Below are 26,851 nucleotides of genomic sequence, written 5' to 3' on the forward strand. Positions count from 1 at the left end.
AATCATTTTTCAAGACCTTCAAGATGATATATCACTTAAAAAGGTTTTATCAAGCGAAGAAATAAATATTAGTTGACGACATCCTTTTGTAAACCTTTCCAAACTCAAACTTCATAATGTTTGGTTCTATTTTCAGCCAGTAAGGTGTGTCAAAAATTTTAAAATCTCTTTTGAAAAAATTCCTTTTTTTTCTTAGTTTTCCAACCTTGAATCTTATAAGCCAGATCCTATAGGTAGACGTCTTATAAATAATCAAAAGATGTTATTTTAAAACCACGACCATACACTATTTAATTACCTAAACATATTTAAACCAATGAAATTTTGAATGAACTACTGAAAATATATTCTGAATTGCAATTAAATCTAATGCCCATCTTAGTTTTAATTACTGCTTGACCTTTTTAGATATATTAAGCCTGATTTAAGTAGAACTTATGCTCATTTATACTATAAAATAGTTGGTGCAAATAAAAAGTTCTATGTGTCTCCCATTTAATACATTAATACATTTAATGCACATATTACATTACGGAATACTATGAGATCTTTTAACTTGAAAATATATTAACATGTTTTAAGTAATTTCTAACAAACATCAACCATTTATTTCAAAAATAAACTTATTTGTTACAACATTACGAAAACGCGTAAATTAAGTAGTTTGCTAAAGATATCATAAATGATTAAAAAATGAAACGCACTTCTAGCAAAAACTGCGGAGGGGCACTTCAAATATATATCTAGTGTTGCCTCGACGTACCCAAATGATTGCTTGCATTCTTCTTGGCATACCTAAAATCAAGTTACGAATGTCTTCTTGAGGAATAAGATCCCATTCCTCTAAAAGAGTGTATTTAAGGTTAAACGAGCTGGACCAAGACTTGTCTTCGCACAAGCTTATCCCAAATATGTTCTATTAGGTCGCATGTGGACTTAACGCTGGCCACTCCAAGACGGGAATGTCTACATCGTTTAAGTATTCTTAAGTAATTATCATGGTGTGCGGTCTGGCGTTCTTATGCATCAAAATAAAATTACATCAAAAATCAAATCAACATAAGGAACAGCAAAAACTTTTTGAATTTCATTAATGTACCTCACAGTTGTTAAACGACCTCTTCGAATGACGTGCAACTGTGTACGTGCCCCTAGAAAAAATCCAGCCCACACCATAAGAGTAGCCCCTGGAATTGAAGGTACATTTTTCAAAACCTTCTTGTGGTCTTCGCTATACCATTTCACAACCATCCATAGGCGAGACCATAGGCTAAATCTTGATAATAATGCAATAAGATGCACCCGTCCATTTCAATCCCAGTGTTCATTATTTATGGAAAACTGTCGAGTAACACGGTAACGTCTAAGGTTTGGAGCTATTGCGTGTCTTTGACTGGCAAGATTGGCCTTACCAAGTCTTTGTCTAACGGTCCGTTCTCTTACATTGGTATTCCGGACATGATAAAGTATAAAGTCGATTTCTGATTCCTATAAGCCAGTGTTACTCAAACTTTTTTCGTGACGGAACCCTTTTAAAAAACTAAATTTGTAACGAAACCCTAAACTGTAGACTAAAAGTAAAAGGAGTTATATGTGAATTGTTTATTAATAATCATAGAAAAAAATATAGATACAGTAAGTAGTGAGTTAGTAAGCAAATGATAACACTAAGTTCATTTAATGCGAGGCATGTAATTGTTTTTTATACCTCATCAACTGGGTAATGTCAGGCTTGATAGAAGAAAATTGAATTCTTATGTCTGGTTCGGCATCCAGTCTATTGCGGTATTTTGTTTTTGTAGCTGTATATGCTGAAAATCCCGTTTCACACAAATACGTTGTTGGGAACGGCAGAAGAACATTCAAAGCTTCTGTGGCAAGTTGTGGATATTCATCACGAACCCTGCACCAGAAATCATTTAGAACAATGATTCCATGCCTGTATCCGATGTCATTTCTAGAAATGATTTATAGATCTGATTTGACATATTTTCAGGCTTCTGAAATTTAAATGAAAAAGGGTTTTGAATCCATGAGTTTATTTTCAGTTTTGTTTTCTGTTCTTCAGGAAAGTAAGATTCAAAAGTCCCTTGCAGATCATTGAGATATTACACCAATTCAACAAATATTTCATTTTGAAATATTTCTGTATCACTAAGACTATGGTGACTAAGGAACTCAAGTGAGTTGAGTGCTAAGTAGTAATGAAAAGCTTTCGATTTCTTTCTTACCAAAACAAGTAATCCAAAAATATAATTTTCTTTTACAGGCAGTTATTTTGTTGTTAGCATAGAAAACTGTTGTCTGTTTTCCTTGTAGTGACAGGTTTAATTCCTTAAGTTTTCCAAATATGTCTGCTAAAAATGGTAATCTAAATAACCAGCTTTTATCGGACAAATGGTCTTTTAAATTAAAAGGAACATCTGTAAGAAAAGCTTCTAATTCTGTTATTAATTCAAAAAGCCTTGTCAAAGTTTTACCCCGAGACAACCATCTCACTTCAGTATGGAGCAATAGTGTTTTATAATCGGTACCATAATCTTCACATAATATTGAGAACAATCGGGATTGTAGTGGACGTAACTTGACAAAATTAATTATTTTTACTGACTCATCAAGAACCAATTTTAGATTTGGTGGCATTTCCTTAACCGCGAGTGATTGTCTATGCAGGATGCAGTGACTGGAACTACAATCTGGCGCTTTAATTTTTATTCGTGATATTGCTCCTGCTGTTCTACCTGTCATTGCCTTGGCTCCATCGGTACAAATATCAATGCAATCATTCCAATCGAGTAGGTTTTTTTCAAAAAATATGTTAATCGTGTTAAAAATTTCTTCTCCGGTTGTGTTAGTAGGCAGCGATGAGCACATAAGCAAGTCTTCTTCGAGTGAATATTTATATGAATATCGCACAATTACTAGCAAGATGGCCAGTCCAGCAACATCAGTCGACTCATCCATTTGCAAGACTAATTTGTTATTTTGAAGCCGTGAAATCAGTTCTTATTTTATGTTTGCTGCGATATCCCCAATTCGGCGCGTAACTTTATCGTTCGAAAGCAGCACTGTAGAAAGATGCTTTACAGATTTTTTGTCGAGCATACATTTTCTTATGTCTACCACACATGGTTTTATTAGCTTTTCAGCGATAGTGTGCGCTTCTCCTGCTTGGGCAATGCGATAACTAACCAAATACGATGCCTCCGTGGCCTTTTCATTCACAGTCTGAGTCGCATACGCCATAGTTTTTTGGCTTCTTAACAATTGTTCTTTTTATGTAGAAAAAATTCTTTACTTTTGTTTTTGAAGTCGGGATGTACAGTTTCTAAATGTCGGCGCATCTTAGCAGGTATCATAGAACTATTAGGAAGGAGTTTGCTGCACAACATACAAAGAGGTCGCCGTTGAAATCAACAAATCCGAGATTAATGTATGATTCGTCATACTTTCGTTTTTTCACCTTCAGTGTGTCATTAGATGTTTTGCTACTTGAACTTGAAACCATAAAACTAGAACTTGACGCCGTCATATCACCTTGATTCGAATTTGACGCGTCATCCAAGCGAACCACATTTTTTGCAACACCTTTAAGCCAGCGCTCCATTCTTCTTTAACACTAATTTGATTTGATGACAAATAGTATCTCTTGACGCACGAAATACAAGATTTTACAACCATTACGAACAACATTTGATTAATAAATTCTCCGCGCCAAACAATCCTCCTTTATATTATACCAGCAACCATCGAATCATCTCGAATTCCTCAGAAACTTCGGAGAGCCAGACAATTTTCTCCGAAGTACGCGTCGACGCACGAGCATGAGAAGCAGCGCGACGAACCGAGGTCATTGGATTGCTCATAGTCCGGGGACAAATGGTGGCGTACGAGTAACGCTGTAACATTTCGATGTGATAGGTCGGGCATTTACTTAATAATACATATATTAAATTTTCGTATATGTACTAGTAACACCTATAAGTAGGCGTTTCGTTTTGGTTGTTTATTTTTATCTTAGGTAACTTTATTCTTATAGGGTCCACTTTAATACATGCATTCATTTATAATGACTACTGGCGGAGCCCTACCGGAGGTTTTGCGGAGCACCGGGGCTCCGCGGAGCACACTTTGAGTAACGCTGCTATAAGCTATAGCATGAGGATCTTAAAGACTTTGTAACCCGAACCATACACGGTCAAATGTATTTGCAAATATGTTTGCAAATAAGTTTGATCCTTTTTCTACACACGTTCAAACAAATAATCAAACAAAATTGCAACATTTATTTATTTAGTGTGTTAATCAAAGAGCGTGTCGTTTGTTTATGTGTGTTGCAAGAAAATGTGTAACAAGGAAGACATATTGGCTTTAATAATAATTTCTGAGGTGTGTGATGAAGATGAGATAAAAACTGAAACTCGGAAGCCATGAACATGGGTGAAAGAGTGGCTTTTACAAAAGGAAAAAATTTCAAATGGGAGACTGTTGACGCACCTGAAAAGAAGTGAACCGATAGATTATAAAAATTACTTCCGAATGACATCTGCAACGTTTGCCGAACTTCTCTACAACATTGCACCTTTTATAACGAAACAGAATACTTTGATGAGGGAAGCAATTTTCGCAGAAACAAGATTAAATATTACTCTCCGATTTCTAGCAAAGGGAAATTATTTTGAAGACTTGAAGTTTTTTTTATGCAGTATCTTCACAAGCTATATCCACGTATTATCCACGTATTGAAAGGCTGTATACAGGTATATATATTTTAATTTTAAAGCAAATGAAGTACAAACCTATGTTGTTCATTTCATTTTAGTTACCTAAAACATTTGATGAATGGCGAAAAGAAGCTGAGCTATTTGAAGAAGTTTCTGGTTTCCCAAATTGCATCGGCGCTATGATGGGAAACATGTGGAAATAAAAAAACCAGCACACTCAGGATCTTTTTACTTTAACTATAAAAAGACATTCAGTATTGTTTTGATGGCAGTCGTGAATGCTAATCTGCAATTTTTAATGGTAGATGTTGGGCAAAATGGTAGAGTGTCAGATGGAGGTGTATTTTCGAATACAACGTTTGCCAAATTATTATCGGAAGATAATCTTCAAATTCCACTACCAAGAGTAGTGGTACCTGGAGAAGAAAGGTTACCATTTGTGTTTGTAGCAGATAATGCCTTTCCGTTAAAAGAAAACATTTTAAAGCCGTATACAGGATGTCGGATAAATAGAGAGCAAGAACATTTTAATGCAAAACTCAGTTCAGCTCGTGTTAAAGTGGAAAATGTATTTGGAATATTGGCCAATCGTTTTCAAATTCTATTAAAACCCATAAATTCATTTCCCGAAAAAGCAACGACTATTGTGCTAGCTTGTTGTTATTTACATAATTTTTTGCGGCAACAGGATACACCACATTCAGTAAATGTTACCGGAAGTAATGGACCATCTGAAGATGGGCATAACATCGTACCTCTTGAGCCATCACATGCTAGAAATCCGACTAACTTAGCAAAAAGAACAAGGGATGCCTTTTGTACTGTAATCAGTTATAATAATACTAACCAATAAACTAAATGTAATCAGTTAACTAAGTTTTATTTGCAAAAAAACACATACATTTCCAACTAAACATACAAAGAAGTACAAGTAACAGTATAATTATTCAATTATAACTAAACTATCACACTTCAACAGTATTAATAAGGTTTCATTGATAACGTGGGTCGCTGAACAGGGCTGCTACGCTGTCATATTCAACGGGTTCTGTTTGTTGCATTTGTTGTTGATTAAATCCCGTGAATGCCGGTGGGTGACTGGGTAATTGCCGAAATACTAGTTCATTTGAAGGTATTGGAGAAGGAGGAGGGAATGTATGAGGTTTTGAGGTTCTAGAACTTGAACATGAACACGCATTTGATGTTGGTGTCGACACGGTCTTTAGTGTACGCTGATTTAATTGCCCCAATAATAAAATCTCTTCTATAGCTTTTCTGGCATACAATTGTTGTGTGTCGATAGTTTTCGAAAGAAACAGGCCCAGTACTCAGAAAAAGTCACAGCGTCGTCCTTCTGCTTCTGAGAATGTTCTAAATGTTCAACTGCCTTTTGTAGAAATCTCTCTTTACTTTCCGAAGTATTAGTCCTACTTTTTTTAGGCTGTGGTAGTATATTTGTTCTTTCCATATTCTCGCAATCAATTGAATCAACTCCTGGGGACTGTACCTCTTGGTCCTTCAAGAAATCCAAGCAAGAAATATACCAAATGGATGGTACATATAGATCGTCTTCGCCTGCTCCGGATTTTACAGAATCATTAATTTTTTTCAATTCCCGTCTATAGGTAGTTCGAATGCTATTTATTTTGCCTTTTAATTTTTCTACAGTACCTTCAGAATCGATTTCCTTATATTCCAATAACAGGGTTTCCCATGCTTTGTTTTTCTTTAATTTATTTTTGTATATGTCGCTTTTAATTTGCCACAGTTCGGGCAAACTTTTGTATACTTCAAAAAAACTCTGCCACTGTTGGATGTTTGGAATCGCCATTTGGTGCACGTGCGTAAACTCGATCAACAATAATTTACCGCGACGTTAACACAACACAACAACCTGCTCGACTTTGACGAAATATTTTCAAACACACGCAAATTCTCAGCTCGTAAACAGGCCCCGCCCATACAAAATTAAAAACTTTTAATTTCATCAAATGTGTTTGCAATAAGATTATAAAGCGATCAAGTTCGTCGTTGGGGGCAAGTTCTGGGTCGTTTAGGGTAACCTCTAGTTTCCAAAAAACATGTATAAATACGGTGCACAGTGCTATTTGATATACATATACGGGATAATAACGTTGTATAACATAATGCTTATTTCTTCTATCTTGAATCAACGTATCCATTTTTTAAACGACTTGCTGAAACGTACAAACATCTGTCAAATGTATTAAAAACAATAAAAACCCACTGGCAACTATGCAGTTTTCAGTGATAAAATTATAGAATTTTAATTTTAATACACTCATTTTCTTTTTGTTCAAATAAACGAATTATTGTTGTTAGAAATTATTTAAAACATGTTTTATTTCTGTGTAAGTTATTAGAACATACAATATCATAAAACACTGTAAGGAAATTATATTTAGAAGTGCCCCGTTTTTCATGCCGGCGAGTGTAGTAATGACATTAGACAACTAGGCAGTTCTATAGTTACACTTGTTATATAGTGCCTAAAAAAATTCATTTAAACACTCTCTGCAGTAGCAGAAACCATTGCATAATAGTACCACGTAATATAGTTATTAAAAAATATTTAAATGAACTTTGGTCTTAAAACTACCAGTAGCGTTCAGAATGCAGATAAGCAAATAATAAAACCTTAAAATTCTTAAGATAGTAGTTATTTGTCTGTATTTTATTTGGTATTTTATCTTTTATTATGGTAGTTTACTCATAAGTCCTATATTCCTGTAATTATTTAAAATTAAAACAGTTGTGAAAATATTCTAAGTATGTAACTTTTAAGCTATGATACGTATGATGAATTTTACATGTGTATATTCATTAAATTTTTGACCTGACAGCATTTTAATTTGTTGGCAACACGAATGTAGGAAATTTTATAAATTCATTGTAAAAACTAAATTTAATGTACAAATAAGATTTCTCAAGAAATTCCAATTTTATAATTTCCTCATTCTTATTGCGTTAGATCGCTGACCTTGCGAGAGATCGCTAATTACATTTCATTGCAATTTAATTTGGCGTGAATGTCAGCATATTTCTAAGGATAATTAAATACATAAAAATTTAATTAATTCATATCACAACCGACTGTTTATATGTTCCGTTATAATATAAAAGTAAATTATATTGTACCTACCTAATATAACTGTAGCAAAATATTTGTCAATGGGAGCCTTTAAATTGGCAAAAATGGTTACAGAATACGTTTGTAATGTGGTCATGCCTCCAAAATGTCCAAGTGCAAAAGATAAAGTGACTAAGCTGAATGGCCAAAGAAATCTCTTTTGCAGATATAGGTGAATGTTAGTTTTAAGAGAAGATAATAAATTAGTTGACTTAACATCTGTTTCAGACTGACTAGAATAAACAGAAATTAGTATTTAGAATTAGATAACCTATTGCACTTACCTTTTGCTTATCAATAATTTATGAAACTCCTTAAATTCCTCTTCAACTTCGACCATATCTAACCAGCCTCGTAACCAGGCTATGCTCATTTGAGCCTCCTCTAACCGGTTTTTGGACACAAGCCAATAAGGGCTTTCAGGAACAAAAAATAGAAGAAAACATGAAATAACTGGCATGATGGAGCAAATTAGGGCTACCGTTCTCCAATAGAAAAACGTCCCTAAGAGAAATTGTGTCAATATTCCAGAGATCACAGCTACTGTAGACGTGGAGGCTAAGACACCTCGGAGGTTCGGAGTGGTCACTTCTGCCAAATAGGTCAATGTCTAAAAAATTAAATATTTCTTATCAAAGAAAAGTAAAGTAATAATTAATAGCTATAAAAAATTCAAGACCATTCCAGGCATGTTATGCAAGTTTTTAAAATGTTTATTTTTGAGGTGCTCGTTATTATTTATCCCTAATAGCACCTAGGCTGTGGTGGGGAGGGATAGGAGTTTACGCCCAAAATTGGTACCCACTATTTTAAATGCAGAGCCCTGGGGCTGAATTATTCTTTGACTTAAACTTTATACTATTTTAGGATATACGGCATTCAAAGTGAACCTTATTTTGCTAAATAAACTTTCTCATGTTAGTTAAATATTTATTTCAAAACATTAACAAAAATACATGATATAGGAAAATATAATCAAAACGAATATATAATGTGCACTATAAAAGAATATTTCTCTAGTTGCTTATTGATACACGTTTCTCTCAATGTTAGATTGATCAGACATGAACTATAACTTAGAGTTTGTTTCTTATATTAAATTATATTAAAAAAAAACAGCGATTTTTTTACACATACAAGTTATTTAACTTAAGCGTGGAAATATATATGCATTTACATGTAACAGAAAATTATAGACAAAGATTTAAATTAAAGAGAAAACAAACCGATTTCTCTATTCTGGCATTTGAAATTTTAAAAAGCAGCTTTTCTTACAGCATTAGTTTTTGTTAGTTAGATTTTTTGAAAACTCTAAATTTTATTTTTTGGAAGAAGCAATACCGGCTTGCGCATCGCCTATCTGGCCATAGGAAATCCCATAAAAATTATGTTCAAATATTGGCGCCTATGTATATTTTACAGAAAAACTTTATTAGAGTTTTTTAAGGAGACGAGTAAGCCAACATAGCTACTAATTTTAAATGAACCATATAGATTTTTTATCTTTCTTCTTATTGTGTATTATTTTTTAAATATATACAGGTTTCTGCAACAGTGCGTCGGTCTTCCATAAAGCCTAAAAAACTAGGTTTAATATTTTCTAATCTCTTAAAACATTTTGATAGCGCATGTTTTGAAAAATATGTTGAAATATACAGAGAGCTTCAAAAAATTGTGACGTTATAAGCGGCTTTTCTCAAATGGAGTGCCATTTTTCTTATCTAATTTTTGGAGTCACCTTAGGCTATTTAATATATGCGCTAAATATGGCTGCTTTCTCAGGCGCAGTTTGACTGCAATAATTTTTTTTATAAAAAAATCACTAAGTCATTTAATTTCATGTTGATATCAGCAATATTTATTTAATATCAATATTAGGTTAAATTTGAATTCTAGAAGAATGAAGGATTACTTTGACTTAAATGGTTTCTTTCTGTCTTATACCGGGTGTTATCATTCTTATTTTACGAATTTCATAGCTTCATTTCTGGTTTTTCTCAAACGGAATACCCTGAATATTTTTATGCATTTAATCAAGAATAAGTAAATGAACATTTTTTGTTATGTAAACAAATTAGCTATCTTCAGTCGTTTTTAAAATATTCACGATAATAATTAAACAAGCATATTAAAAATATTAACCATTTTATTAGTACTACATCAAGTGTTTAATATGTCCTCCGTTTTGTTTAGAACATAAATTAATACGTTCCTGAAAACTTTCTTCTACTTCATGTAACATTTGTGGAGTTACTTAAGTAAACGTATCTCGTATTCTCTGCTCCATGCTTACTGCCGTTGTAGTTAGATATTTATAAATTTTATAAAACCCCATAAGAAAAAATATCATTTTGTTAGGTCAGACGATCTGGCTGGCCAATTAATAGGTCCATTCATTCCAATCCATTTTCCTTTAAAGCTCACATTTAAATGTTCAGGGACATTTCGCGAAAAATGTGTTGGAGCTCCGTCCTAGTGAAACCACATTTGATTTCTAGTAATTAATGGAACATTCTCAAGTAATCTAGGCAATTAATTTTGTAAGAATTGAAGGTACATTTCTCCGCTAAGATGACCATTTAAAAAATAGGGGTCGATAATAGGGCTTCCAATAATTCCACCCCACACATTTAACTAGTAGTCGATCTGCCGGTTTTGTATATCCCTATAAAAAGTTCTTGATGCTCATGGATGTGGTATGGATGAAAATGGTTCCTTTTCCAAATGCAACAAATTTGAAGGTTGATCTTTCACTTATTCCAACTATTCTTCCGATATTTGCGTGACTTAGGTGGGAATATTCGGTTACCGGTGTAAACTCATGTAACTCTTGCTCCTGATTACTAACGAACCTTATTCTTTCTATTTTTGGATAACAAACATTCGCTTTCTCCACGAACCTCGCTAATAACCCTCTAAAAAATTTTTCATCTGGACATTTCCTATCAATATAACGCGCCCCATGCATTCGAGAGGCAATTCTTTTCACATTCACCCAACACCAATATCATGTCAACAAGTTCGTCCTTGCTAAAATGCATTTTATATGCAATTTACGTTTAGAAATCTTGTAAACAAAACTTCTTTTAATGCCACACAAAAATGTCCAAAATATATTTACAATTGAAATATTTTGCTTGCCAACAAAAAATACTATTAAAATACCTATTTTGGTTAGAAGGCAAATTTCCTGGTTCTTATTTAAAATTATCGTGAATATTTTAAAAACGAGTAAAGATATCATATATGTTTACATAATTAAAAATGTTCATTTATTTATGCATACAAAATATACAGTGTGTTCCATTTGAAAAAAGCGAGAAATGAAGCTTTGAAATTCGTAAAAATTACTAAACTACGAACACCCTGTATATGACAGAAAAAGACCATTCATGTCAAAGTAATCCTTCATTCTTCTAGAATCAGAATTTAACCTAATATTGACATCAAATTAACATTTCTGATGTCAACATGAAATTAAATGGCAATGTAGTGATTTTTTAATTTTGTTTGTAAAAAAATATATTGTAATCAAACTGCGCATGACAAAATAGCCATATTTACCGTATATACTAAGTAGCCTAAGGTGGTCCGAAAAATGAGATAAAAAGAATGACACTCCATTTCAAAAAACGCCTCTTATAATGTTCCTCTTATAATATTTCAAAATATTTTCCAGACACCTATTACGTCACAAAAAAATTTTGGGTTAAAAAATGTTTTTTTAGGCTTTATGGAAGACCGACGCAAAATTGTGGATATATTGCAAAAAAAGCTCCCTGCACTAAAACTATGTTTAAAGGACCGGAGCCTATGGTGTCCATTTTGGGGGCGGGCACCCAGATCAGTGAGTTGGGTTGTTTATCCAAAATAATCAAACCAACAACAATGATATACTATATCTACTTAGTTTACTGGATGGTGTCTTGAGAAAATCTTGAAAAATTGAAAACCTTATGCATAAATTAAGCGCAACACCAATCTAGCGATGAAATTGCTCCTGGGAACTGGTTGATAAGCCTTTCTCCCAAAAGACCGCCCAGCATTGTTGGTTCTTCTCTTGGTTTCCTTTATTACTATCTCTCCTATTACTTACATGATTTAAATAATTTGTCCTATAATATGTTTAAATTAATTGATCTGATATTTTTCTATATGGGTTTTTTACTCTTTCATTTATTATCATCTTATGTCATCATTATTTTTTTTTAATATAATAAACATAAAACAACAAAGTGGTAAAATTCTGAGATCGTTTACTCCTCCGTTCGACCCATTTTCATGGGTTTAAAAACCTCTACAAATACAACCATAAAATCCATATACCCCACAGATCGATTCCAGGGCCTTGAAAGTTCGAGCGCTTGAGAGAACACCGAAAAAGCTTCTGCTCCTAGATATGTAGATGGCGGTGGAAGGCAAAACTACCACCTCGAGACTGCACGGACCCTCAAACATCTGGTATCTGTTAAAATACGGCCATTCTTTTATCTAGCATTTTCGCTTCTAGAATTTTGCAGAAGTTTTCTTTTACGTAATCGAAAATTTATTAGGTAATTTATATTTATTACAAGTTAGATTGTAATTATTATATTAGAATAAAAATAAATAGTAAAAACTCGAATAATAGTAATAAATCGAATATAGTTATTGGCGGCATTGCATTTGCATAAGTAAGGTAATGCAATAAACTTTTTTTGTGAAAATGGAAAGTGCAAATGTAAAAGACAAAAATAAGAAATGGATTCTGAGAAGAAGCTGCTGCGTTCAATCTTTGTACCGTAATATACACAGATTTCCTAGTTTTATTAACAATATATTTTATATTTGGGTTCAGATTCTTAAACCTCCAAGCCATGCAAATTTTTGTAATAAACAATTCTATTTGAAATTCTTTGTGTGTGAAAATGATTTTATTCATGATTCATTCATGCCTAATTTAAAGACGGGTCTTAAATCAGATGGTAGACCTTCAGTTAACCTCCCAGGCTTACATACAAGGTAAGTTGGAATGGTCGTCGTAACAAGTGGCGTTACCAGAAGTGAGCTTTAAACTAAATTATTAATGATATTGCTTACGTTTAATTAAGTTCTTTAATTATTAATTTTTCTTGGATATATTATATCATAGTTATTTATATTATATTATAGATTTATATTATAGTTAACTTAGATATAATTAAATATTATATTTAACTAGTAGTGTGTATCTTAGACAGACAGTTGTTAGATGGCCTAATGCCATCTTATAAAAAGCAAAATATCTTCATTTGAAACAAAGTTGTATAAGAGCTACAGATGACAACAGAATGTGCACCAAGCTAAAGAATTATCATATAATAGTTCAAAAATAGATAAAATTAAGGCTAGAAACTGCACCTAGGTCTTTAGTAATACAGTAGGAAACTGTAAGGACAATGTGGCTAAAATGGGGTAAGATATTATCTTTTTAACTGATTTTAAAACTCAATAGTTTAAAATATGAGGCGCCGCCAGCGGCACCTTTCATGGTAAATAGATTATTGGTGAAGAGATCTTTATTTGATAAACACAACATACGAGTATATCATCATGAAATATCAGGGATAACCGGAATAAGCAGGTTATAACTTCTTTACTTTTCAAGCAAACCAAATAAAATTTAGTAATTAGGTGTGTTACGTGAATTCTAATTTTCTGACGTATTGAAATATTTTCAATCATTTTTCGTTTAACGAGACATGACTTGAATTCTCCAATTTAAAACGCGATACTTGGTATATTTTTATATAATTTGATAGAAAATTAGATTTTAAATACAATAAAATTTTTAAATGTTCATGTTATCCCGTTTTTCAAGTTTTGCCATTTTCGAAAAGTCTGAATTTGTTATTTGAAAATTAGTACTTTGTCTTCTAGCAAATCCTGAATTTGATCAAACTTAAAAAAAAAAGATAAAGTCGTGCACCCAAAACATTTTTACCTTTCTTTTCTTCTGCTTTTATTTCAGCAGAGGCTGTTACAATCCTAACAAATTCTTTTTGCAAATCGAAAGAACTGCTCATTTTATCTTTTGAAAATATTTAACCAATCTTTAGGCAAAATATATACATCTAAATTCATTTTGAAAACACTGCTGAACATTAATCTATCAAAAAGTCAAAAACCATCGTAGTAAACCGGGGGCATACCAAAGTATGATATTTAAGATGAATTAAAATATCGAATCTTCTTTTGAAAGTGGTAAACAATGGTAAAGTATTTCCAACCGTTATCAAGTGTAAACTCAAAATACCAATTTGAAGAAAATTTTATTAACTTTTATTCAAAACGTTAGTTATGAAAAGAAAAAGTCCGTCGTACTAAAATTTATGACCACCCTTGTTGATAAAAATAGCTTAACATCTGTTTGGCATGCTAATTGTCAATGTTGTTTTGAACAATTTGTAACCGTTGCTCTTCCATACAGTTCATCAACAGGTTCTTGCAACATGCGCCTGTGGATGTGCATTGTGGTGCATAGATACAAAATTTTCGTCAAATTCTGTAGCGCGTAGATGAACAATGAGTTCCATAGTTTGATACCGATATTGGTTTGTTAAAATCCTTCAATGAGAACTAGATTAGTCCGAAAACCTATCGAAATTCCAGCCCAAACTGAGATGCGTTGCTAGGTGTTCGCCATACCCACAGCTGGCGCCATATACCACAGCAAGAATGGATGCATTCACGTCTTACCAATTATGATATTCTTCATACCATCTCCTTGCGCGATTTTCACGTTATAGTACTGGATCAATAACAGGTTGTCTGGCATAAAGAATGTTTTCATGTATTCATTTTCTGGCAGGAAAAAATGTTCTCAAAATATTTTTTAGTTTACCAAATGCGCCTTGAAGAAATTAAACTATTTAAGGAAGGTGCATATCTTTTTATAAAAACAAATTAATTTTCATTTTTGCCAGTGGATGAGTGAGCATTTTATTATATACCGATCCGAATAATAATATCGCCATGCCTTAATTTTCTGTGTGACGCAAAATGAGGCATATTATTTTTACCTCAAGTTATTATAGCTGTTTATACTCCTTCCGAAAGAGTTCAAATTATTAAATGGTATTATGGAGGCAATTCAACTTTTTTTTATCGATAATACTAGCACAAAAGAACACACCCTGTGGTACTCGAATATCACGAATAGAGCTAGTGGCTACGAAGGAGTCTGTGGATATTTTTCTTAAGGTTTTGCCAGTTGCAATGTTCGGGATAGACGTGCTTTGGGAGTTGATTCCACAGACTTGCATTCCTCCTTTAAAAGGAGTCACGATATAGCGACGTCTTAGGAGTGTGCAGATGCACTCGATATTTATAAATCGCGTTTGCCTGTCGAGTAGAACTTGCACAAATAGCTCTAGGTGGAATGATAAAACGCACTCAGGTTTCTTATCCTCCTTCTATGAGCCAAACTATCCAAGCTTCTAATTAGCTTTAGAGAGCTTAAGATTCTCTTCTGGATAGAATCAAGCAGCTTCAAAGTTTAGGTGCAGAGCTCCATATGTGGTGAACAAATCTGAGCCTTGCAAAGTTTTAAAGTAAGAGCTTCAAGTTCTTGAGAAGGCGCTCTAGTTACCCCCGCTACATGATCATGCCAAGTCATATTGCTTTCAACCTGCGCATGTAACAAGATACGAGCCTCTTGTTACATAAAGCTTAACGGTACAAATCTACCCATTGCAGTTATTCGCTCGAGAGAGGAATCTAAAGGGATATTGTCGACGTCGCGTCGCAGCTATTTATCAATATTTATATTATACAGTGCGGCTCTTAATTATCCCCCTCTCCCTCTTATCTTTTGAATGCGGTTATATAAAAATTTGAAGTTTGGCACACTTCATTAGCAACCTGAATACTACTTTTTGGTTCCTACCTCATTTTGCAAAAGTTCAAAATGGCGTCCCGGCGATTATCCGATATATCGTTTGAAAGCTCCCAGTGAATATGGTTCTCGAATATTAAGTTATTACTTTTACCCATATTTAAAATCTTATTTCGCATTTTTATTTTCTTTACTACGCTTGTTTAGGTGTGATTTGTTTGTAGGTGTCTTGTTATCTGTAGAGTTATTTGATTTTTTATTTATTTTTTGTTTTTTGACATTGACAAAAAATACATATATATATACATACAATGTATATACAATATATATACATAGTAGTATTAACAGTATTAGGAGGCTCAGACATTGAAATTGAGTCAAAATGATCAATCAAATCAAATCAAATTTTATGTAAAGCTTCCATTGACTCTCCTACCGTATCGATTAAGTTGCTCATGACTAAAAAGTTCGTGCATTCCGAGTGTAGATATTATTATTGGTCAATATTTCACAGAGTATTATAAAATTAAATATTCACGGATAGATCTGCAATTACTATTTGCATCTTTATTGATGTTATCGCATGTGCTTCGTCTATCTATTAATGTTATACAACAGTTTCAAGAATATAGTACTGTAAGGATTGATAGTAATAACCCTAAATTCAGAATAGAGGTGGTAATTAAGTTAAAAGGTAATATATTCATAGTTCAAAGACCCTTTTGAAGTTCTTCTGCATCAGTCACCTTACGCCAGTCCTGTTATTATGGTAAAGAAGAAGACAGGGACTATAGGTTGTGCATCGATTACAGGCTCGTCCACAAACACACTATCAAAATACATTATCTTTTACCTATCAGTAAAGATCTAATCAATACCTTATCTGGTCAGAAATATTTCTCTGGCTTAGACTGCCGTTCAGGGTACCATCGGATTTGTCTTTCTGAAGATTCGATTACTATAACCACCTTTATAACTCCGTAAGGGAAATTTAAGTATCTGAAACTACCGTTTGGTTTGACTAACGCACCGTATGTTTATCAGAAAGCCATGGATCAAATATTAGGCGGCCTCAGGTTTAATAAAATCCATCTATATATGGATGATATTCTGATCCCCTTCTTGACTATAGAGGGATTCCAAAAGTTTCAGCTTGTGCTGACTCGTTTATAAGAGTTACAAGATCATGAAGTCAGTCTGAACCTAGACAAGTGTAAATGTCTTTCTACAGAAATAAAATATCTAGGATATATGCAGTGGAAAATGGACAAGTGAAACCTAGCCCTACAAAATTAGCAGCGATTAATAACTTTCCTTCCCCAAACAATATTTACAAAATTCGACAATTTTTAGGTCTCGTTGGACATTTTTGAAAGCTTGTACTTTATTTTGCACAAAAATTTAAGCCTCTTACCATTTTGTGAAGAAAGGGACAATTATGGACATGGTCAGAAGAGCAGCAAATCTCCTTTGAGTATTTAGTTCACATGATTTCTACCCCTATATCAACTTTGTTTAATAGCTCCAAACCAATTATTCTTTACACTGATACCAGTCGAGTTGATTTAGCCGAGATGCTTGTGCCACTAGAAGATGGATTTGAAAAAGTTATATAGGCTACTACAGAAGGATGACCTCACCCACGAGCAACGATACCATTCTTTCGAATTAGAAGCCCTAGCTATTCTTTGTTTTGTAAAGCGATTCAGGCATTATTTAATCGAAGTTCAATTTAAGATTTATACTGACTGCAATGCTGTTCGAAGTGCTATTAAGAAGAAAGATCTTAATCGTCGTATTGGTAGCTACATCTTAGACTTGCAAGAATATAACTTAGAAATTTTGCATAAACCTGGTATTTGCATTGGTCATGTAGATGCGTTAAGCACAAATCCTGTACTTGATTCTAATAAGGGTATTTATGCTGTAGTCATTACGAAAAACGATTTGTTACTTTCGTGTTAGGAAAGTGATAATGATATGAATAGCAAAAAACTATTTTGCGATCTGATGAACGGCATGAAAACAAGGTAGTTTTCAATGAATATGAATTATGTAGGGGCTTTGTATATAGAAAAACAGATCCTAGAAGTTGAATAGTCCTTCCAAAAGCCTGTAGGTGGCAGATCTTAAAGTTAAATCATGACGATATAGGACACTTTGCATTCGACAAAATATTTGAACAAATATCCGCTTGTTTTTGGTTCCCAAAAAAATTCGTAAATTTATTTATAAGTTTGTAAGTTCTTGTATAAATTGTATGTTACATAAGACTCCCTCAGGTAAAAAATCTGGTTATTTGCATCCCATACCAAAAATTCCCCACCCATTTAATACAATCGATATTGACAACCTCGGTCCGTTTGGTAAAAGTAAAGAATGTAATAGTTATTGTTGATGCGTTCACTAATTTTATTTTATAAAAGCCATTAAAAACACTAAAACTAAATGTGTTTTTCAGGAAGTGTCTAAAATTATAAATATATTCGGGGAATCCAAAAGAATAATTATCTATAGACTTTACACAAGCGAACTGACGAAGAAAGCGGCAAAGTAAGCCCGGACATAATAAAGCTTGGGGCGGCAGAAGCAACTTTCTTTGTAAATGCAGCAGCATGGGTCTTAGCTGCAATACCTGGCAACTTAATACCTGGCGACGCCTATGATACTGGGTGTTAGCTGAAGTCATCTGGCTGGGTGACTTGAAGGAAGGCACCAATGTAGTGTTATCACCAAAGCTGTAAATTGGATTAGAATTTTTGTCAAGAATGATTGATTGAAAAGAGTTGATATACAGCTTTGTTATAATAGGAAGAGGATAAGGAACAAGATGCATCCCTGAGAGACACCAGCGTTAATTTAAAATCTTTGTGAGGTGTGTTCATCAAAGATAACCTATCCAGGTTATCTTTGTTTGATCCATCCGGATCGTTTTTTTAAGGACACTTCCAAACCAAGCAACAAGAGTTGGTGGCAAACCATAACAATACAGTTTTTTTAAGAGGTTTTCATACTCTATCGAATTCCTTTGAAATATCTACATGCACGAGATTCACCATATTTCTCGATAGCTTCAGTCTTTTCATTTTTTGAATCAAAAATTTTACAGATAAAATCCTGCAATTTAAAAAGTTTTATAATTGATGCAGCGTTGCCCCGCAGTTTTGCTAGAGTTAAAAATTAAAAAAAAATTACTGGCTATGTACTTAATTTGTAACTCTTCTCCTAACAATATACACATTTATTAGTAGTAAGTCCATACTTAAAAAAATTATAACCTTTAATATACATATTGTTGCTTTTCGAATTACTTATAACGAACCCATAATACGCTTGGCAATCACGCAATCAGGGGATATCGAGTAGACTGTGATGCTGTTCCTTGGTCTCGTTCTTTAATTTTATTTTGCAGACCTGGCATTCGCGAAGTGCGTATGCGTTACCACAAATTTATACATAAATATTACGCAATATTAGAGATTTTCAAGCGGTTTTTACATATACAGTTTGGGGAATTAAAGATTACGCATTGTCCAAATTAATGGTAAAACCGCTTCTGTTCGTCGATAGGCGTCCGTTTCTAGTCGTCCGATAGGTATTTGTTCTTTTAATTTTTTATAGAATAACAATAATAATATCGATATTTTTCTATGTGACTGCACTCTGCAATGTTGAATTTTAAAGCACTATTATTTCCTTCTCAACTTTTTAAGGCTATTTATAATCATTCCTTCCCAAAGAGAATTATTAAATGGTTTTATGGGGGCAATTCGGCAGTACAATGTTCAATGTTGCAAAAGCAATTGGAAGAAATTATTTGTAAAGCCCTAGAAGTGGAGTCAACACGATCAAGTAGAATTATTAGGGAGAAAGTGGGTATGGGTCATAAAACTGTTACCAGTATTTGGAAAAAACATAGGTACAAATGTGTTATATATTCCAAAATTCATGTGATAGTTCCCGAAGACCAGTAGCGAAGAATGTAATTTTTTGAATATGGCTTTTTTGATAGGTATTGCTATGATAACTAATTGCTTAGCCAAATAAGGAGGTCCGTTTGAGTCTTTATTGATCATAAATAAATTGTTATTTGATGAGAATAATTTGAATATGAATAATAAAATGTTTGTTAAGTTTATTCTTAAGAGTTTATATTTTTTTATAAGAATAATAAAGATTTTAATATTACAATTCTATGTGGGTTGTACACTGATGTATGTAAATCTTGCATCAGAATAATTAAACTTTCATTTGTTCAACTTTTACGAAATTTTATTGCACGTAATACAGTTACGCCAATCAAAGTCATACGCTTACTAATGCGCACTAAAGTCTAAAAAATAACGACGTAGCAGGCGAGTAGCAAAGCTAAATAGCATACGTTAAAAGATGAATATGCCCAGCCAATGAGAATTGAATACGGGATCGAAAACCGATTGATCCCTTCATTTACGTTCGTAAAATTTCGCGCGAGAATGGCGTATAAATTTTGTTTTGTTTTCCGTAACCTAGATTGCAGATTTTATTTGCTTCGCTTCCTCAATGATTTAATTATCACCGATAATTATTATTTATATCGATTTTTCGACTATTTGAGTGTTCACAGCCTTAGTGTTGACTCCACTGTCTATATAGATTCGCTTCTACGCTAATTTTGAGTTCAAAAACAAACATTTTAGTACTTGACTTTCAATTTCTGGTAAACTTTCCAGCAACACTAAGATAAAATATAATTGTTTTAGTTCTAATCTGAATTATTACGTATTTTGCAGTCAACAAAATTCAATCTGCGAAGTCTGTGAGAAGGAATTTTCAAGCACATCGACGAGAAGCAGACACTTTAAGAAGTTTCACCCAGAATTTGTTGGCTAGGAATACAAGAAACACATTATATATCCAATGTGTACCAACGATACCCAGACATTTTCTTATTTTAATAGTTTAAATAAACATTTGTTTGATATTTACGATATAATGATTAAACAATAATTTTTAAATTTTAGGAATTTTGAAGAGAATATACGTCTTGGAGGGCGCAAGGTAATAGGGAAGTCGATTATGCTTGTCAGACCCGAAATAAATTTAAGAATGGAAAAGATACATACATATATTTTACAATTGTAACAGGAGCAACATCAGAGGTTGTATAAACTCTTAGTTATCAGACATAATTGTATGTTTTCTTGTTTACTTTTAGGATTCAATAGCTCATGTAAAATGAGAAGTGTTAAATCTGGGGGAAGCATACGCATTTAAGGAACTTGCCCCTCAAGGATTTTAGTTAAAGTTTTAAAGAATGGTAATAATATTGCATTAATTTTTTAATTCCTACACTAATTCATAATTAGAGTCCTTTGTAGGATCAATTGATGTGACATCTTTTGAACACATGTAGGACATGTAGACGAGTTAAGAACAAAAAGGTTATCTCAGGCTGAAGAAAATATCATTGTTGGGAAATTGACTGCAGGTGTAACAAATGAACGAATAATTCAAAATGCTAGAAAAATTCAGAATGACACAATAGAAAGGCTAAACTTGCTAACAAGACGTGACTTGGCATATTTGATAAGGAAATATAATGTTGATAGGAAAAGAGATGGTGATGATATGGTAACTACTTTAAAAATTAATGAATGGAATAGCCAAGGGAAACATTATGTTTTTTTTTTCAAGAAAATTGGTATGAATTAAAATTAATACTTATAACAAATTAGAGAGTTTTGGGTTTTTTAATAACCATGTAAATATATTTACATAATGAAAGTGCTCATGCATATAGGGGTGATCCATCAATGAAAGACATATCTGATTTTCTGACCAATTTCATAATTTTATTTTGGTTTTTCGGAAATTAAAAATTACTACATAAAAATAATTGCATAAAAAATTATGTTCATTTATGTTGTCTTTACAATTTCCATTTACAAATTGATGTGACAGTTTTTAAAGCGAATTTTTTGCAATATATATAGCAACTACTTAAATAAATCAGCCTGTACCAACTTCGATCGAACTTCTTGTTCATTAAGCTTTAATTTTCAGGGGATATTCTTAACCCGGACTAAATGATAACGATTTTGCTGTGGGCTACATGAATGGAATTATGGAGAAGAAATTAAAAGAATTTAAATTTTAGGTTCCACAGCTAAAGGGGAAGAGGATAATGTGTTGTGTTGTTGATGAACCTACAATTAACCAAAAAAATTTTCAGGATGATGTCAGCCATTTTATTCAGGAAAGTTCAAAAATGAAAGTCAATAGTTCAGTATTGAAGTTTGAAGAAAAGCGAGAAGTAGTTTGCGTAAAAAATAATTTCCATCTTTATTACATACTTTACGGTTATTTTAAGATTGAATTGCAAGCAATGTGTAGCTATGGAAGAACTTTAGATAAAATTGCTTTTGCCACATTAATGACTCAATTCAACAATTTCAAAAATAAAGCAATGGAACAAGAACACTCTTATAGTTTTGAAAAGAAGGGAAAAATTGTAAAACAAATGTACTATTTAAATAAAAAATAAGTTTAGATGTGTTACAGTTATTTAAATAAACTTCAAACGTTCATTGACAATTATTATACTATGAAAATTATAAATTATAGGTACTTATCATAGGAGTATGATATGTAAGAGGTAATTTCACACTAAATTTTAATATACCATTAAAACAAGCTAAAATACCAAACAAAAAATACAAACTTTAAAGTGTTATCCCTAATAATAATGCCAACATTTTTGGATTGTTTAATATGTTTTATATATACCGTACTCACTCATGCACTTGTACTTATTTACTAATTAACTCAGCAGCTCCACCATACTCGGTTCCCTATTACCCACGTTTAAACAACTAAAGAACCTAGACTTAGTGTCCTGAGGATGATTGGTTTCTGTTTTTTCTTATTTCTGCTCCCATCCAAAATTATCTACAATAATAAATGATATTGCTTTCATACCTGTATCGCTACCATAATAAAATTACTTCAATAAGGTACTACGTAGATAACTATAAAAATCAAATTTGGCAACTATTACCTATTTTCATATTCTTAAAAATCTTGGATCACGCTGTAAATATATATAAAAAAATCATTAATTTACTAATATATAACAGCTACAAATATTTCTTTATTGAGCGTCTTATATATCATATTATCGCATTTCTTTTTCTAACTAAAATATACATTCATAACAAAATAAAGTCCTATATTAGCAAATATATAGGTCAGAGATTCCAAATCTCGCTGTTCAACTACATGTATTGAAAAATGGGTATTTTGAATTTTGGCGGTATGCAAGCCACGCCTCTGTAGTGCCGGAACGCTCTCATTGGCTCGTCTTTTAACTTATGCTGTGCTAAATGCATGTATGCGTGTTGTCATATTTCGCCTTAAAGCATCTCTCCTCTATGCATTATGATTGATTTTCCAACCAGAGTATTAAATATAATAAAATTAAGAGCGACAAAAGGGTCTTTCTACTGAAATTTTGTGCATACTTAGTTTTATGGAATATAGCTTTTAATAGTAATACTCTCATCTTTTTAGATTTAAAGTTAGGTAGAGAGCATTCTTTGATTTGATAAAGTACTAATAATACACACACAAATAATAAACAAACATTTCCAGTTAGGGAACATGTTAGTATATTAATTTCACCTATTTTTCGTAGAAACAAACATATACATACCAAAATTAAAAGAAATCGGGTGTACCATCAATATTCTCATATACAGAAAAATATGTCAATTAAGGCAGAATAATCAATCAAATTTATGTAATTGGCTTTTTTGTAATTAAGATAGGACTCCTCTCATTTAAATAACTATTAGCATTAGTTAAGAAAATATTATGCTAAGCCATCTAAAGATTCCTTTGTAAAAATTTATAGCTGATAAATAAACTAGTTAGTTAATATTAAGATTGAGTATTATTTCTTATAGGATTAGTTTTTGGATGAGTTTAAACACTCTTAAATACAATTAATTTTTGTTAACCTTTACTGAATAAACAATTGTTTCATTAATACTAATGAATGAGACATTAAGCCTTTTTTGTATAAACTGTATTTTACGTCATAAGCTGTATTTAGGTCATATTTCTCCCACGCTTGTCATATCGAAAGATATAATATGTTGAAAAGGATACAGCAGTTAGACAGAGTGACATTGTATATATCTTCTCTATATTTCATCTCAAAGGACTGAAACACCAGCGTTAAACTAAAATACAGTCCTGGTACATGGAGTCGATGAATCGGAAACCCGAAATATTTGCGATAATATTGCAAAATTATTAACAACAAAAGTCGGACTGCAAGTGCTAGTTTCGGATATAAATTTTTATTATCGGCTCGGTCGGCATGCCAAAATTGCTAAACGGCCACGTCCAGTATTAGTCTCGTTTTGTCGCAGGTAGCAACGGGATCAAATTTTTTACTACAAAAAGCACCAAAGGGTACCGGTATGCCCCTTTCAGAGGTACTTGCCAGTGAAAATATTAAACTATACAAAGAAGCCCTTGCAGTTTTTAAAAACTCTTGTTGGACCTACCGAGGTATAGTTGTGGGACTATCTAAAGGTGAAAAAATATTCGTGAACTCATCTAATATCTTAAAGGATTTAACAAGAAATATCTCATCTATAAGCGTAAGTGATTCTCCTTAGATATTAAATATTAAGAAATTATTTTTAAATGACACAAATTATCAGTTCTTATTTGTTAATTATGGTTATGACACCATGATGTAATGTTTCTCAGTCGTATATAGAGTAGTTTTTTTAATATATCATAATATTATAAATGAACAAAGCTGAAATTATGTAAATAAGGTAAAACTTTTAATATGTTTCGGTAGATAAACCATATTATAAAAAACCAAACACATAGGATTGGCGTAATCGTAATTGGGTTTTAAATGTTTTTAGCAAGATGGCTTGGTTATTATGTAGGTTTTATTTTTAGTTTGTATAGTTATTTTTTATTTAAACTTTTTTTAGTATTTGTGGAGCGTAGGCGGGGTCGGAATGGTTTTCTGGGTGGGTGTATCGGTGCTTTTTACGTCAATGGGTGATGAGGTGAGGAAGAAAATGGCGTAGGCAGGCGTCGTGATTCCCATTGTGATGTTGGAGGTAAAAATTTTCATGTGACACATTTACACATCCGATCTATGAACACAGATTTTGATGACTTTGTTAATTATATTTGCAATTTCGATTTTGAATCAGTTACAAAAAATATTTATTATACAAACAAAGAGTTAGTCAATGTTATGTTGAACAAAATTGACAGCAATACTATCAAGCTTGGTAACTCTACTCCTTCAACCAGCATCAGTGATTTGAACTCAAAGTTCTCAAACATCAACGTGTCAAGATTCCAACCAAATGGTTTAAAATCACCAGCCCCAGCTCACAACAATAAACCAAAGGGTCCCTATAATAATAACTCTAGAACTCAGGATAAAGAGCCATTAGTGTCAAAAAAGGCTTTGGAGACAGCGGTCAGCCTCGCCATTACACATACCAACTTGGGATCTTCTCTAACCAGTTCGGAGTATTCTAAAATCAGTCCTGAGTTATCACAATCTAGCTTTGGAACATCATCTTTGGAGCCTAACAATAAAACTGCCTCCAAGCCAGCTGTTTCAAGAGGCACAGGGAAAAACCTACATTTATCTGGAGTATACCAGTGACTTATAAGAAATGGTTATATGTTGGAAGGGTGTCCGGTACAATTGTCACATCTGATGGCTTCCAAGAAGTCTGTGAGGGTACCATTATTGACTTTGTCAAAAATCAGGCGAAGATAGATGACAACAAAGACGTAGTTGCATATCAGCTATCTTCTCGTAAGGGCATAAAATCATTTAAAGTTGGTGTAAGTGGCAAATATTATGACATAATTTCTGATCAATCTTTTTGGCCAGATGGAATTGTATTTCCATTTGAATATAAACCCAGAAATTCAAATGTAAATTTTCAAAGACCAAATGTACACATACAAGGCAATTGATAGCTCTTAATGAGGTGACAGTTTATTATCAGAATGTAAATGGCTTAAGAACAAAGTTGGTTGAAGTTGCAAAAATGCTTCAACTTCAGTATATGGTGTGATGATGTTGTGTGAAACTTCACTGAACAGCAACTTCTTTGACAGTGAACTGGGTCTGCATAGCTTTACTATTTATAGACGGGACAGATGTCTTGAACGGACTGATAAAACCAGGAATGGTGGAGTACTTATTGCTGTTCGCTCGTCTCTAGAGTCTGAATTGCTGCCTATGGCTCATGAAGAATATGAAGCCATCTGGGTTTCCGTTATTTTTAGTAAAGTGAGACGAATTTTTTGTTGCTTTTACACACCTCCCAATTCTAAACCCGAAGACTACCAACGTTTTTGTGAGGCAACCGAGAGGGTGGCCGAAGACTATGGTGACAGCTCAATTTTGATTGTCGGTGATTTTAATCTACCAAAATTGACTTGGTGTAATGACTCTCTTGGAATGTTTAGTAGTGGTGTTGTGGGGCCTGCATAATCTTCTTTCTACTAGAAACAATGCCATACCTTAACATGTATCAGATCAATAACATTCAAAATGCAAATGGGGTATATCTAGATCTAGTTTTTAGTAACAATAGTAATGATACCCTATCATGCTCAAATGATCTTTTAGTTAAATGTGATCGACATCATCCTGCATTGGTGATTTTTATCAGCTACCTTCTTGATGCGGATTGAGATAGTTTATTCTCATCTGATGTTAACGCTAATGTGGACTGTTTGTATAATGCATTGGGAAACGCTCTCACTTATTTTGTACCTATCATAAAAATTAACAATAAATTCAAGAGAAAAACAAAGTTTCCAATATGGTTCAGCGCAGAATTGAAATCAAATGTCTTGCAAAAAAGATTGGCACATGCAAAGTATAAACAGTCTAAGGCCGTTGAAGACTATGAAATGTTCAGTAATCTTAGAACAATCTGTAAAAATCAGGCCGATCAGTGCTACTCAAACTATATTGAGCAAACTCAATCTTCTATTTCCGGTGACCCTAAATATTTCTGGATATATATAAGAGATAAGACACAAAATAACAGTATTCCATCTACTGTG

General features: G+C 32.9%; 1 protein-coding gene and 1 long non-coding RNA gene across 4 annotated transcripts in view; one reads left to right on the top strand and one right to left on the bottom strand.

The window, feature by feature from the left end:
* Positions 1-26,851, bottom strand: part of LOC126743814 (facilitated trehalose transporter Tret1) — a 118,179-nt gene that overhangs the window by 13,009 nt on the left and 78,319 nt on the right. For all 3 annotated transcript variants that reach the window (XM_050451044.1, XM_050451042.1, XM_050451043.1), the window contains exons 4-5: positions 8,160-8,485; positions 7,888-8,108 (exon numbers count right to left, since the gene is read on the bottom strand). In XM_050451044.1, coding sequence (XP_050307001.1) covers positions 7,888-8,108; positions 8,160-8,485 — 547 coding nt within the window. The remainder of the gene's footprint in view (positions 1-7,887; positions 8,109-8,159; positions 8,486-26,851) is intronic.
* Positions 20,507-22,183, top strand: LOC126743822 (uncharacterized). Its single transcript, XR_007663005.1, has 4 exons — positions 20,507-20,871; positions 20,928-21,029; positions 21,091-21,343; positions 21,776-22,183. It is a non-coding gene; the product is annotated as an uncharacterized LOC126743822 (long non-coding RNA).

The sequence above is a fragment of the Anthonomus grandis genome, chromosome 13 (genome assembly GCF_022605725.1).
Source record: "Anthonomus grandis grandis chromosome 13, icAntGran1.3, whole genome shotgun sequence".
In the NCBI taxonomy this organism is placed as follows: Eukaryota; Metazoa; Arthropoda; class Insecta; order Coleoptera; family Curculionidae; genus Anthonomus; species Anthonomus grandis.